We start from the raw sequence: 12881 nt of genomic DNA on the forward strand, positions 1-12881 counted from the left end.
TCCCAAGTATAATAACCATATTTTGAATGGATCACTTCACCAGGGATGCAAAATAATGATAAAGATCTACTTGGAGTATGTTGCAACCAAAAGGTAACACTTTGAGGTTAAAGAATTTACACCTAAAGCCTATATATAGCCAAAGGGTAACAGTCATACGCGTAAACCACAAGTGAAATGTGTGATGCTATGCAACTTTTGTGTATGGATTAAAATTGTAAGCAATTCTTACATAATCTATATCATCATCAAACAAATAATAGAAATGTGCAGCTGAAAAAGCCTTCTGTGGTGATATAAAGGGAATCACTGGATCAATTTAGAATTTAGAAAAGCACGATAAAACTGTAAATGCAAATCTAGTGAATGGATCTGATGCATGTGTACCGCTCTAGTTAGAGTTATTTCATATATTTGAATAGATATGTTTGGCCTCACTGGCAGGAATCCAAAACACTAGATGCACATCTCAGCAACACCTGTCTCAATCGATGACTAAAGCAGAGCCCAAACTTGGCACGTGCCCATATTTAACCAGTGCTGCGTAAGCGTCCCGGGTTCAATATAAGCAGCCCAACACCACAAAGCAGTTGTGGTAGCAGACCTTGGAGACTTCAGCTTGTGGTAAGCATATGTTGTATGTGTTTTAGAGAATGTATTATATATTAGAGGAAATGGTTCTCCTCGTTAAACATATATTTACACACCAGTATTAATAACAAAAAATACATATGTTCCAAACAGGATTGTGGAATACATATCAAGATTTCAGATAGAGTGGGTCAGGTATGAAAATCTTTCAATTATACTAATTAGTTTGTGTCCTATGGAAAACATTTCATTCAGTTGCAAAGTTGCTCAATCGTTTGATTGAACTTCTTGACTCTGTGTTGTTAAAAAAAATAACTTATTTTTAAAGAAGACTAATATGATTTGTCTTATTTATTATAACCCTTAGAGAAGTAAACTGCCACCATGAGTACGGACGCGGAGATGGCCACTTATGGCAAAGCTGCCATTTACCTTCGTAAGCCAGAGAAGGAGAGGATTGAGGCCCAAACCGCACCATTTGATGCCAAGAGTGCCTGCTACGTGGCTGATGTTAAGGAGCTGTACTTGAAGGCCACAATCATCAAGAAAGAGGGTGGCAAAGTCACTGTCAAAGTCCTGACCACTCAGGAGGTTGGTAACATAAAGTCATAGTCAGTTGGGATTCCAATGTGATCAGTTCTAATTGTGACAAATGTCTTGTTACAGGAGAAGACAGTTAAAGAAGATGATGTCAGCCCAATGAATCCTCCCAAGTATGACAAGATTGAGGACATGGCCATGATGACCCATCTCAATGAAGCCTCTGTGCTGTATAATCTCAAAGAGCGTTATGCAGCATGGATGATCTACGTAAGATAATCTAAATAACAGTAAAAGGAAAATTGACAGTAAAAAAGGGACTTTATTTTTTAGGAAAAATAATGTTAAATGTTCTCTCTCTGTGATCACTTTCAGACCTACTCTGGACTGTTCTGTGCCACTGTGAACCCCTACAAGTGGCTCCCAGTGTACGATGCTGAATGTGTATCTGCCTATAGAGGCAAGAAGCGTATGGAGGCTCCACCCCACATCTTCTCTGTCTCTGACAACGCCTTCCAGTTCATGCTAACTGGTAAGCCATTATAATTACAACAAAGAAAATATTATTTGATGTCTTTATTGCAGTGAAACCTATTTCATTCTTTTGTTTCCTATTTAACAGATAGGGAGAACCAGTCTGTCTTGATCACGTAAGTTTGGCTAATTTAAAATTGTTAACTCCGTTGAAAATAGTCAAATATCTTGATCAAATTCTTATACGTCTTTGTCTATGCCTAGTGGAGAATCTGGTGCAGGGAAGACTGTGAACACCAAGCGTGTCATCCAGTACTTTGCAACTATCTCAGTTGGTGGACCGAAGAGGGACGCATCAAAGGTATGTTCCTATAAATACAATATGGGGTTCTTTTTCAATGGATCCCTTTTCCAGTATTTCCAAGTAATTTTCTAAAACCACTTCTGGACAACACTGGATTTTAGGGGTCACTGGAGGATCAGATTATTGCTGCCAATCCTCTGCTGGAGGCCTATGGTAACGCCAAAACTGTGAGGAATGACAACTCCTCTCGTTTTGTAAGTAGGAAACAATTTCTACACATGCGTCGGGCCTTGTTACTAATTGTCCATGTATAGCGACATTAAAAATGTCTTCCTTCCAAACAGGGTAAATTCATCAGAATCCATTTTGGCACAACTGGCAAACTGTCTAGTGCTGATATTGAGACATGTAAGTAAAAATGCTTCTAGTCCATACAAACGACTGAAATGGAGAATTGGTATGAATCTGACGAACAACAATTTGTAGATCTGCTGGAAAAGTCTAGAGTGACATTCCAGCTTCCTGATGAGAGAGGCTACCACATCTTCTACCAGATGATGACTGCCCACAAACCCGAGCTGCTTGGTAAACAGACTGAGATGTTACAGTACTTCAGCTACTTACAGTTACAGTTTAGTTCTAACAAAAGTATCAACCTTTTTAACCTTTTTTTTATCACCAGACTTGTGTCTCATCACAACCAACCCCTACGACTTCCCCATGTGCAGCATGGGTCAGATCACTGTGGCCAGCATTGATGACAAAGTTGAGCTGGAAGCCACTGATGTGAGTGATCTTCACTATAAAATATTTAAGTATATTTTGAACAATGCATGCTAAATAAATACTGTCTGTTTGAATTGATTTTCTAAAAGGTTTATGTTTTGTGCATCTTTTATATTCAGAATGCTATTGATATCCTGGGCTTCTCAAATGAAGAGAAGTTGAGCATCTACAAGATGACTGGTGCAGTGCTCCACCATGGTAACATGAAGTTCAAGCAAAAGCAGCGTGAGGAGCAGGCTGAGCCTGATGGCACAGAGGGTGAGTAGCTTGGGAACAACAGTTTAAAGATGAATAGAGTTCTTAATGAGACTGGATTCTGTTCATGTCATGATGGAAATCACTGTTTTGTTTTCAGATGCTGACAAGGTTGCTTACCTGCTTGGTCTCAACTCTGCTGACATGCTGAAAGCTCTGTGCTATCCCAGAGTCAAAGTCGGAAATGAGTATGTCACCAAGGGACAAACTGTACCTCAGGTAAACATAAATTATCCATATACAACTATTTAAAAACACATACATGACATGGGTTCTGTCAAATTGTGTATTGTTACTGTCTTTAAAATCACCAATGATCGACTATTTTAAAAAACAGTTAACTTATGAAGTTATACCCGTATTTTTATTTAGGTGATGAACTCTGTTCCTGCCCTGGCCAAGTCTATTTATGAGAAGATGTTCCTGTGGATGGTCATCCGCATTAACCAAATGTTGGACACTAAACAACCAAGGCAGTTCTACATTGGAGTCCTGGATATCGCTGGTTTTGAAATCTTTGATGTAAGACAATCCAACAATTCAGTTGCTAATGCTTTTAATGCTTAAACATCTTCATACGTGACAGAAAGACCTTTTGGTGATCATGTGTGTCCTTGCAGTTCAACACACTGGAGCAGCTGTGCATCAACTTCACCAATGAGAAACTGCAACAGTTCTTCAACCACACCATGTTTGTCCTGGAGCAAGAGGAGTACAAGAAGGAGGGTATTATCTGGGAGTTCATTGACTTTGGCATGGACTTGGCTGCTTGCATTGAGCTGATTGAAAAGGTAATCAGTTTATTTTGTTCTATGTCATTTTATTTTTAGTTGACTTAATGTGTATTCTAATCACAGACTTCTTCCCATTTTCTTCAAGCCCATGGGCATCTTCTCCATCCTTGAAGAGGAGTGCATGTTCCCCAAGGCAACAGATACATCCTTCAAGAACAAGCTGTATGACCAGCATCTTGGCAAAAACAAAGCATTTGAGAAGCCAAAGCCTGCCAAGGGCAAGGTGGAAGGCCACTTCTCCCTGGTGCACTATGCTGGTACCGTGGACTACAATATCACTGGCTGGCTGGACAAGAACAAGGATCCACTGAATGAGTCTGTCATCCAGCTGTACCAGAAATCCTCTGTGAAATTGCTGCCTATCCTGTATCCCCCAGTAGTAGAAGGTATGATAGTAACCTGAGTAAACTAAAACACATTGTAAGGTCATGAATACTGTAGATTTTCAACCGCTGCATGTTTTCATGTTAATGTATATGTTGGTCTTAAAAAACCTTCTCTACTTAAATTGATCAACAGAGACTGGTGGGAGCAAGAAAGGAGGCAAGAAGAAGGGTGGTTCTATGCAGACTGTGTCTTCACAGTTTAGGGTAAGATTTAAAATTGTAAACCTAGCTTATGTATCTTAGTTTATGACCAAACTAACAGTTTCCACCATTTTGGATCCACAGGAGAACTTGGGCAAGCTGATGACGAACTTGAGGAGCACCCATCCTCACTTTGTGCGCTGCTTGATTCCCAATGAGTCTAAGACTCCAGGTACACAGACAACTTAATCAAACAATCTTTTAAGAGTGGCTTTGTTTTTGTTTGTTGTCATGGTCTACATCATTCTATAGAAAAACTATTGAATAAAGTACTTAAGAAAGCTTTTTTCCAGGTCTCATGGAGAACTTCCTAGTCATCCACCAGCTCAGGTGTAACGGTGTGCTGGAGGGTATCAGAATCTGCAGGAAAGGTTTCCCAAGCAGAATTCTCTATGCTGACTTCAAGCAGAGGTATCAATGGATATTTTCATACATCATTTACATCACTAAGTCAAAGTTTACAAATTAACAATTAACTCTCTCTAAAAGGTACAAGGTGCTGAATGCCAGTGTCATCCCTGAGGGCCAGTTCATTGACAACAAGAAGGCTTCAGAGAAGTTGCTTGGGTCAATTGATGTTCCTCATGATGAGTATAAATTTGGACACACAAAGGTAAGTACTTTGCTTTCCTTGTTTAACCAAATAATAATTACCAAGTAGATTCAGTCTTTTGGTTGTAGTTGTTTTCTACTTTTCTTTCAATCCGTCCAAAGCTATTCATTTTGTAATGCTTATTTATAATGGTGAAGGACCTGTTATGGATTTTGTGGTTATTTCTCACTACTTTTAATCCGTTGGTCAATTGGCCAGTATTAAATATGCTCCAGTTTGGACATTTTAATGTGTGTACAATATATATATATATATGTACTTTTTCAATTGTCAATAAGATTCCCAATTGATCAAGAAATGCTTCAGTTTGGACTGTCTAAATAAACATTACAGCATATATTATTCACAAACTGGCCTGGATACCAAAGAAATCCAGATATTTTCAAATGAAATTTGATTAAGTGTCGCTACGCAGAACGTGTCGTCTAATGTCAACAGGAGAACCTTTTGTTTGTTTTTAGCTGACATCAGAACACATTATTTTTTGGGGACATTGGGGGACAGTTTTATCGATAAAAAAACAGCATGTCAACTTTCAAGGGAAAAATACCTTCGACACACGTTGGGTTTGAAAAGGAACGGATTTGTGTTGTATCCACTCAAAAACATACTTTGTAGACAGACCTTGAGGAGTTTTATGTGACTAAACATGTATTTTAAAATTGTATCCTTCTGATCATTTATTTTTGTTTGTTTAGGTGTTCTTCAAGGCCGGTCTGCTGGGTACCCTTGAGGAGATGAGAGATGAAAAACTTGCATCACTGGTCACAATGACCCAGGCTTTGTGCAGAGGTTACCTCATGAGAAAGGAATACGTTAAGATGACAGAGAGGAGGCACGTTGAAAACAGTTCATTTTGAATGAAATAATAGCAAAATCAGGCACAATGTTCATAACAGATATTTCTACTCTGTAGGGAAGCCATTTATACCATCCAGTACAATGTTCGCTCATTCATGAATGTGAAACACTGGCCATGGATGAAGGTGTACTACAAGATCAAGCCACTGCTGAAGTCTGCTGAAACTGAGAAGGAGCTGGCAAACATGAAGGAGAACTATGATAAGATGAAAACTGACTTAGCTGCAGCCCTGGCCAAGAAGAAGGAATTGGAGGAGAAGATGGTGTCCCTTCTGCAAGAGAAGAACGATCTGCAGATGCAAGTAGCATCTGTGAGTACACCTCATCAGACAGTTTTTCTGTTCCATGTTGTTAGTTGTTGGTGTGCTAATGACATCTTAATTCAATGGACTAGGAAGGAGATAATCTCTCAGATGCTGAGGAAAGATGTGAGGGTCTTATCAAGAGCAAGATTCAACTGGAGGCCAAACTCAAAGAGACAACTGAGAGACTGGAGGATGAGGAGGAAATCAATGCTGAGCTCACTGCCAAAAAGAGAAAGCTGGAGGATGAATGCTCTGAGCTCAAGAAGGATATTGATGACCTGGAGCTTACCTTGGCCAAAGTGGAGAAGGAGAAACATGCCACTGAGAACAAGGTTTGTAAATTATAATGTAATCACATTATCAAGTAAAATGATAATGATGAGCTCCTATTGACGAGATCTTTCTTGCACACTTAGGTCAAGAACCTGACCGAGGAGATGGCCTCTCAGGATGAGAGCATTGCCAAGTTAACCAAGGAAAAGAAAGCGCTTCAGGAGGCTCACCAGCAGACTCTTGATGACCTGCAGGCAGAGGAAGACAAAGTCAACACTCTGACCAAGGCCAAGACCAAGCTTGAGCAGCAAGTGGACGATGTAAGTTGCCAAAGAGACTTGATGAAAAAACAAGATATCTCTTTAACTCACGATTTAAACACTCATTGTATTTCTTTAGCTTGAGGGTTCTCTGGAGCAAGAGAAGAAGCTTCGTATGGACCTTGAGAGAGCCAAGAGAAAGCTTGAGGGTGATCTGAAACTATCCCAGGAATCTGTCATGGATCTTGAGAATGACAAACAGCAGTCTGATGAGAAGATTAAAAAGTAATGTACTTTTTTGATTTTGTAAAAAGAAATTCTGTTAAAACTGATGGTCAACTGCATAAACTATATTTTTTACGTATAATTATCTCAGGAAGGACTTTGAAATCAGTCAGCTTCTCAGCAAGATTGAAGATGAGCAGTCACTGGGTGCTCAGCTTCAGAAGAAGATCAAGGAGCTTCAGGTGACATATTGTGTTTGACAAAACATTACTGCACCCATGTCATACATTCGTGTCTATCCAAAGTGAAAGCTCATTGAAACAGATAATGCCTACATTCAACAGGCCCGCATTGAAGAACTGGAGGAAGAGATTGAGGCTGAGCGTGCTGCTCGTGCCAAGGTAGAGAAGCAGAGAGCTGACCTCTCCAGGGAACTTGAGGAGATCAGTGAGAGGCTGGAAGAGGCCGGTGGTGCGACTGCTGCTCAGATTGAGATGAACAAGAAGCGTGAGGCTGAGTTCCAGAAGCTCCGTCGCGACCTTGAGGAGTCCACTCTGCAGCATGAATCCACTGCTGCTGCTCTCCGCAAGAAGCAGGCTGACAGCGTTGCTGAGCTGGGTGAGCAGATTGACAACCTCCAGCGTGTGAAGCAGAAGCTTGAGAAGGAAAAGAGTGAATACAAGATGGAGATCGATGACCTCTCCAGCAACATGGAGGCTGTTGCTAAAGCAAAGGTACAAAATGCATGAAATATTATTTAGTACCCAAATTGATTGTAAATGATGCCTTCCATCTAATTAATACAATCTGATCAATGGTCTCATCTCTCTTTAACTCATTAGGGAAATCTTGAAAAGATGTGCCGTACTCTTGAGGACCAACTTAGCGAACTGAAGACAAAGAATGATGAAAATGTTCGTCAGATCAATGACTCAAATGCACAGAAAGCACGTCTCCTCACAGAAAATGGTATGTAGAAGTTATTCTTGAATAATCTGTTGTGCATGTTATTAAGAAACTAACGAATGTATCATAACCCAAGGTGAGTTCAGCCGTCAACTTGAGGAGAAAGAAGCCCTTGTCTCCCAGCTGACCAGAGGCAAACAGGCCTTCACTCAGCAGATTGAGGAGCTCAAGAGACAGATTGAAGAGGAAGTTAAGGTAAGAAACAATTTAGTAAGTGTGTATTGCTTTCTTGACAGATTTAGATTTTTTAAAAATCCATGAATAACCTTTAAAAACAGGCCAAGAATGCCCTTGCCCATGGACTGCAATCTGCTCGCCATGACTGTGATCTGCTGAGGGAGCAGTTTGAGGAGGAGCAGGAGGCCAAGGCTGAGCTGCAGCGTGGAATGTCCAAGGCCAACAGTGAGGTGGCTCAGTGGAGGACTAAGTATGAAACTGATGCAATTCAGCGCACAGAGGAGCTTGAGGAATCCAAGTGAGTAACATTCAAATAGTAAAATAGCCATCGGGAAAGTGTAACATTCCCAAGATTCTCAACTGGCAGATGTATTGCTTTTTTAATAATTTTATTTATATAACTGTATTTATAAATGTCCCATGCAGTTAGTTATTGCACTGCTTTTGTGCATTCATACGGGTTATGAGAATATATATTTTTTATATTTTATTCTTAAAACAATATAATATATATTGAAGAACGTTTTTGTAAAAATTTGTATTTCACTTAGCAACATATTCATCATTTTCTAAACAGGAAAAAGCTGGCTCAGCGCCTTCAGGAGGCTGAGGAACAGATTGAGGCCGTGAACTCCAAGTGCGCCTCTCTTGAGAAAACCAAACAGAGGCTCCAGAGTGAGGTGGAGGATCTCATGATCGATGTAGAGAGGGCCAACGGTCTCGCTGCCAACCTTGACAAGAAGCAAAGGAACTTTGACAAGGTAGAATACTTTACTTTGTGTGGCCAAGCCATGCGAACAATGACAGTGATGTATATACACATGTATATACATATATATGTCTTTATAGTACAGACTGTACTTAACTGTAGTAATTGTGTGATTCAGGTGTTGGCGGAGTGGAAACAAAAGTACGAGGAGGGTCAGGCCGAACTTGAGGGAGCACAGAAGGAGGCTCGTTCTCTCAGCACTGAGCTGTTCAAGATGAAGAACTCTTATGAGGAAGCTCTGGATCAGCTGGAGACAATGAAGCGGGAAAACAAGAACCTACAACGTGAGTTCTACATCATGTTCAACCGAGTTTAGGCGTAAGAAAGTATTTATGTTTACTCTCTTACTCTAAACAGTATGTGTATTATGTTTACACTCAACAAATGTATCTATCTGCAGAGGAGATCTCAGATCTGACTGAACAGATTGGTGAGACTGGCAAGAGCATCCATGAGCTGGAGAAGTCCAAGAAGCAGGTGGAAACAGAGAAGTCTGAGATCCAGACAGCTCTTGAAGAAGCTGAGGTAACATTAGGAATCAAAAAAGATTGTCTAAATATTGTGAAAAACGATACACGTTTTACAGGGGGAAAAAAATCTATATTTCATTCATTGATATTTTAAGGGAACTCTGGAACACGAGGAGTCCAAGATCCTCCGTGTCCAGCTGGAGCTGAACCAGATTAAGGGCGAAGTGGACAGGAAGCTGGCAGAGAAAGATGAGGAGATGGAGCAGATCAAGAGGAACAGCCAGAGAATCACTGACTCCATGCAGAGCACTTTGGACGCTGAGGTCAGGAGCAGGAACGATGCTCTGAGGATCAAGAAGAAGATGGAGGGAGACCTCAACGAAATGGAGATTCAGCTGAGCCACGCCAATCGCCAGGCTGCTGAGTCCCAGAAGCAGCTGAGGAACGTGCAGGCACAGCTAAAGGTATCGTAAGACACAGAGTTGCTACACAAACCACGGTCAGTAAAGGGATATGATGTCATTCATAGGAATAATTTCATGATGTTTTCACCAGGATGCACAACTGCACCTTGACGATGCTGTTAGAGCCCAGGAAGACTTCAAGGAACAAGCTGCCATGGTGGATCGCAGGAACGGTCTCATGATGGCTGAAATTGAGGAACTTAGAGCTGCTCTGGAACAGACAGAGAGAAGCCGCAAAATCGCGGAGCAGGAGTTGGTGGACGCCAGTGAGCGTGTTGGACTCCTGCACTCTCAGGTGAACAAACTTCCTTAACTTCTTCAATAATTAAACGGTATAAAGACATTTAAGATAATGTAACAATGTGACATGTGATTAAAATTGTTGTATCTTTTAGAACACAAGTCTCATGAACACCAAGAAGAAGCTTGAGACTGACCTGGTCCAGGTCCAGGGTGAAGTGGATGACACTGTTCAGGAAGCAAGGAATGCAGAAGAGAAGGCCAAGAAGGCCATCACTGATGTAGGGTTGAATTCTATTGTTGTTCCTTTTACTCAAATGTACTTTGTTAGTTTTTGTCAAACAACATGTTATGATGTCTCCTCCAGGCTGCTATGATGGCTGAAGAGCTGAAGAAGGAGCAAGACACTAGTGCTCACCTTGAGAGGATGAAGAAGAATCTGGAGGTCGCTGTTAAGGACCTGCAGCACCGCCTGGACGAGGCTGAGAACCTGGCCATGAAGGGTGGCAAGAAGCAGCTCCAGAAACTGGAGTCCAGGGTAAGAAAGTCCTCTCATGATTTGTACAGCTAAATCAAGGCTTTGAAACAATACGGAAAATCATTCATTTTCTCTTTTTTTTTTTAAGGTGCGTGAGCTTGAGACAGAGGTTGAGGCTGAGCAGAGACGTGGAGCAGATGCTGTTAAGGGTGTCCGCAAATATGAGAGGAGAGTGAAGGAGCTCACCTATCAGGTACAGTCACTAAAAAATAAAGAAAGACCAAATTCTCCATTACTGTTACCATTTCAAAAATGTATATTTGCACCTCAACACCTTCTATTACAGACTGAAGAGGACAAGAAAAATGTCTCAAGGCTGCAAGATCTGGTTGACAAGTTGCAACTGAAGGTGAAGGCTTACAAGAGGCAGGCTGAGGAGGCGGTAAGGACTGAATTTTTGCTTTTTTTTAAAGCAAAATGACTACTATGTCATAAGTATTTCATGAACACTGGACCACTAGGTCTTTTCCAAAGATATTTTTATATATATATTTTTTTGTATGTATGATTTTTTTTGCTTGTTTTCCAGGAGGAACAGGCCAATGCTCATCTGTCCAAGTGCAGGAAGGTCCAGCACGAGCTGGAGGAGGCTGAGGAGCGTGCAGACATTGCAGAGTCCCAGGTCAACAAGCTGAGAGCAAAAAGCCGTGACTCTGGCAAGGTAACTGACATTCAGCTTAATGAACATTGAATACAATTAAATTCCTTTTTAATGATTTTCACTTAACATTTAGTCATGAATTAAAAAAATAGGTTCATAGAATTAGGACAAAACAATGACAAAGTATGATATGCATCTTGGTGCATATGAAGTATATTTATTCATTGTCTGTTTTTTCTACAGGGAAAAGAGGCAGCTGAGTAGTGCTTTGGCTGATGTTTTTTTCTAATCATAAAATATGATGTGAAATCCCCAATAATAAAGTAGTTTTTGATCTCGACTTGCATTGTCTGTGTTGTTTTTATCTAGTTGTGTCCTCCAAGTCTCTTAAATATATATTTTTACTTTGAAACCATCTTTGGATGCCAATACGTTTGAATTACACAGTTCAAATACCTAAAGCATTCAAGAAGCACTGACTTTTGACCGTGATCAAAACGAATCTGGCCCCCCATTTTGTAAAAAATGAGTTAAATGACTTTCATAGGATCTTTTAACAGAGAGCGTCCTGTGTTGTACAACTCTTTGTTTTAAAATTGATGATCTCTTTTTCTGCATCAATAGTTTCTTACATTTCAGATATTTAATGTGCTTGTTTAGTACTATAGTGCCTTATATTTTGAAATGAAGTTAAGTTATTTTATTTAAATAGCGCAGTAAGATTCTGCAAATAAAAAAAAAAAACAATTAAGAAACACAGGACTTTTTAAAATGACTTTACCTTCTTTAGAGTGGAGAGACAGTCAAGAGCCTAAAATAAACTTCTGTTGAAGTAATGATAAACCCCCGGCCATATAAACTGTAACCTGAAACATCACGTGATATAATTACAACCTATCTTTTATCAAGGGCCGTCTGCCTTACCACATTTGGTGTACCATATTTAACTTTTACTGTGTCATCAAAACAAGATTCAGTATAAAGGCAACTCAAGGACAGGACAAGTTGTGAGACTGAAGACCTGAGTTCCTGCCTCTGGTAATACGTTCTTCTCTTAAAATTGGGATCATTTGAATGTGTTCTCTTTTTTAACAAATACTTATGCAAATAGAAGCAATGACAAATTTTCATGCATATTTTTAAAAACTTACTCTAACAACACAACTCTTTTTATCAGGATCGGGGAATATTGTCACGAGAGAAGGTGTTAGGTAAGGATGACTATTCAATTCATGATTTTTCTCTGCAAGCATTTGAAACATATGCAAAAAGTTTCTGATCCATTTAAGATCTGTGGTTTTCCATTCAAAGATTTTGGTAAAACTCAACATGTTCAAATGTATTCTCTGTAACATTCAAATGCAAGACTTGAGTTAGCGTAGTTGTAAAGTTAAAACCTATTGGTAACCATACAAGGATATGTTGATTTGTTAATGTATTTCAAGTAAAGTCATTCTATAGTCATTGCAGTCCCAATGTAATTATTTAACAGACATAAGGCGCCACCATGAGTACGGACGCGGAGATGGCCACTTATGGCAAAGCTGCCATTTACCTTCGTAAGCCAGAGAGGGAGAGGATTGAGGCTCAAAGCGCACCATTTGATGCCAAGAGTGCCGTCTATGTGCAAGATACTAAAGAGCTGTATTTGAAGGCCAAAGTCATCAAGAGAGATGGTGGCAAAGTCACTGTCAAAGTCCTGACCACTGAGGAGGTTTGTAACATGAAATCATAGTCAGTTGGGGTTTCAATAAGATCAGTTCTAATTGTGACAAATGTCTTGTTACA

General features: G+C 40.1%; 2 protein-coding genes across 4 annotated transcripts in view; both read left to right on the forward strand.

Moving 5' to 3' along the window:
- Positions 1–535: 535 nt before the first annotated feature.
- LOC144383728 (myosin heavy chain, fast skeletal muscle-like) lies at positions 536–11433 on the forward strand. Of its 2 annotated transcripts, XM_078082589.1 has the most exons (41): positions 536–624; positions 745–786; positions 959–1182; positions 1258–1401; positions 1507–1663; positions 1754–1781; positions 1870–1966; positions 2071–2163; positions 2254–2317; positions 2396–2494; positions 2592–2695; positions 2815–2953; positions 3051–3169; positions 3323–3472; positions 3571–3741; positions 3830–4130; positions 4264–4334; positions 4416–4503; positions 4625–4742; positions 4821–4944; positions 5643–5779; positions 5861–6116; positions 6200–6442; positions 6527–6703; positions 6783–6928; positions 7020–7110; positions 7213–7602; positions 7711–7837; positions 7911–8029; positions 8113–8309; positions 8589–8772; positions 8899–9064; positions 9181–9305; positions 9406–9714; positions 9806–10009; positions 10110–10235; positions 10322–10492; positions 10581–10685; positions 10779–10874; positions 11022–11153; positions 11337–11433. In XM_078082589.1, exons 3-41 carry the CDS (start codon positions 976–978, stop codon positions 11355–11357), a joined length of 5796 nt encoding a protein of 1931 aa, XP_077938715.1. In that variant the 5' UTR covers positions 536–624; positions 745–786; positions 959–975; the 3' UTR covers positions 11358–11433. The 2 variants fall into 2 exon arrangements, with proteins under 2 accessions (XP_077938715.1, XP_077938714.1); XM_078082588.1 differs by having other exon boundaries at positions 10581–10874.
- A 580-nt stretch (positions 11434–12013) lies between these two features.
- Positions 12014–12881, forward strand: part of LOC100174900 (myosin heavy chain, fast skeletal muscle) — a 63930-nt gene continuing 63062 nt past the window's right edge. For both annotated transcript variants that reach the window (XM_078082591.1, XM_078082590.1), the window contains exons 1-3: positions 12014–12131; positions 12271–12304; positions 12586–12807. In XM_078082591.1, the coding sequence (XP_077938717.1) occupies positions 12601–12807 (207 nt within the window). In that variant the 5' untranslated portion in view covers positions 12014–12131; positions 12271–12304; positions 12586–12600. The remainder of the gene's footprint in view (positions 12132–12270; positions 12305–12585; positions 12808–12881) is intronic.

This window comes from Gasterosteus aculeatus, chromosome X (assembly GCF_964276395.1).
Source record: "Gasterosteus aculeatus chromosome X, fGasAcu3.hap1.1, whole genome shotgun sequence".
NCBI classification, from domain to species: domain Eukaryota; kingdom Metazoa; phylum Chordata; class Actinopteri; order Perciformes; family Gasterosteidae; genus Gasterosteus; species Gasterosteus aculeatus.

Bases quoted from the DNA above. Each gene is read 5' to 3' on its own strand.
- LOC144383728 (XM_078082588.1), top strand. From the start codon at position 976: ATGAGTACGGACGCGGAGATGGCCACTTATGGCAAAGCTGCCATTTAC. The intron at 2,954-3,050 runs GTGAGTAGCTTG...TTTTGTTTTCAG, and splicing joins TGAGCCTGATGGCACAGAGG to ATGCTGACAAGGTTGCTTAC. The intron at 9,065-9,180 runs GTGAGTTCTACA...ATCTATCTGCAG, and splicing joins GGAAAACAAGAACCTACAAC to AGGAGATCTCAGATCTGACT.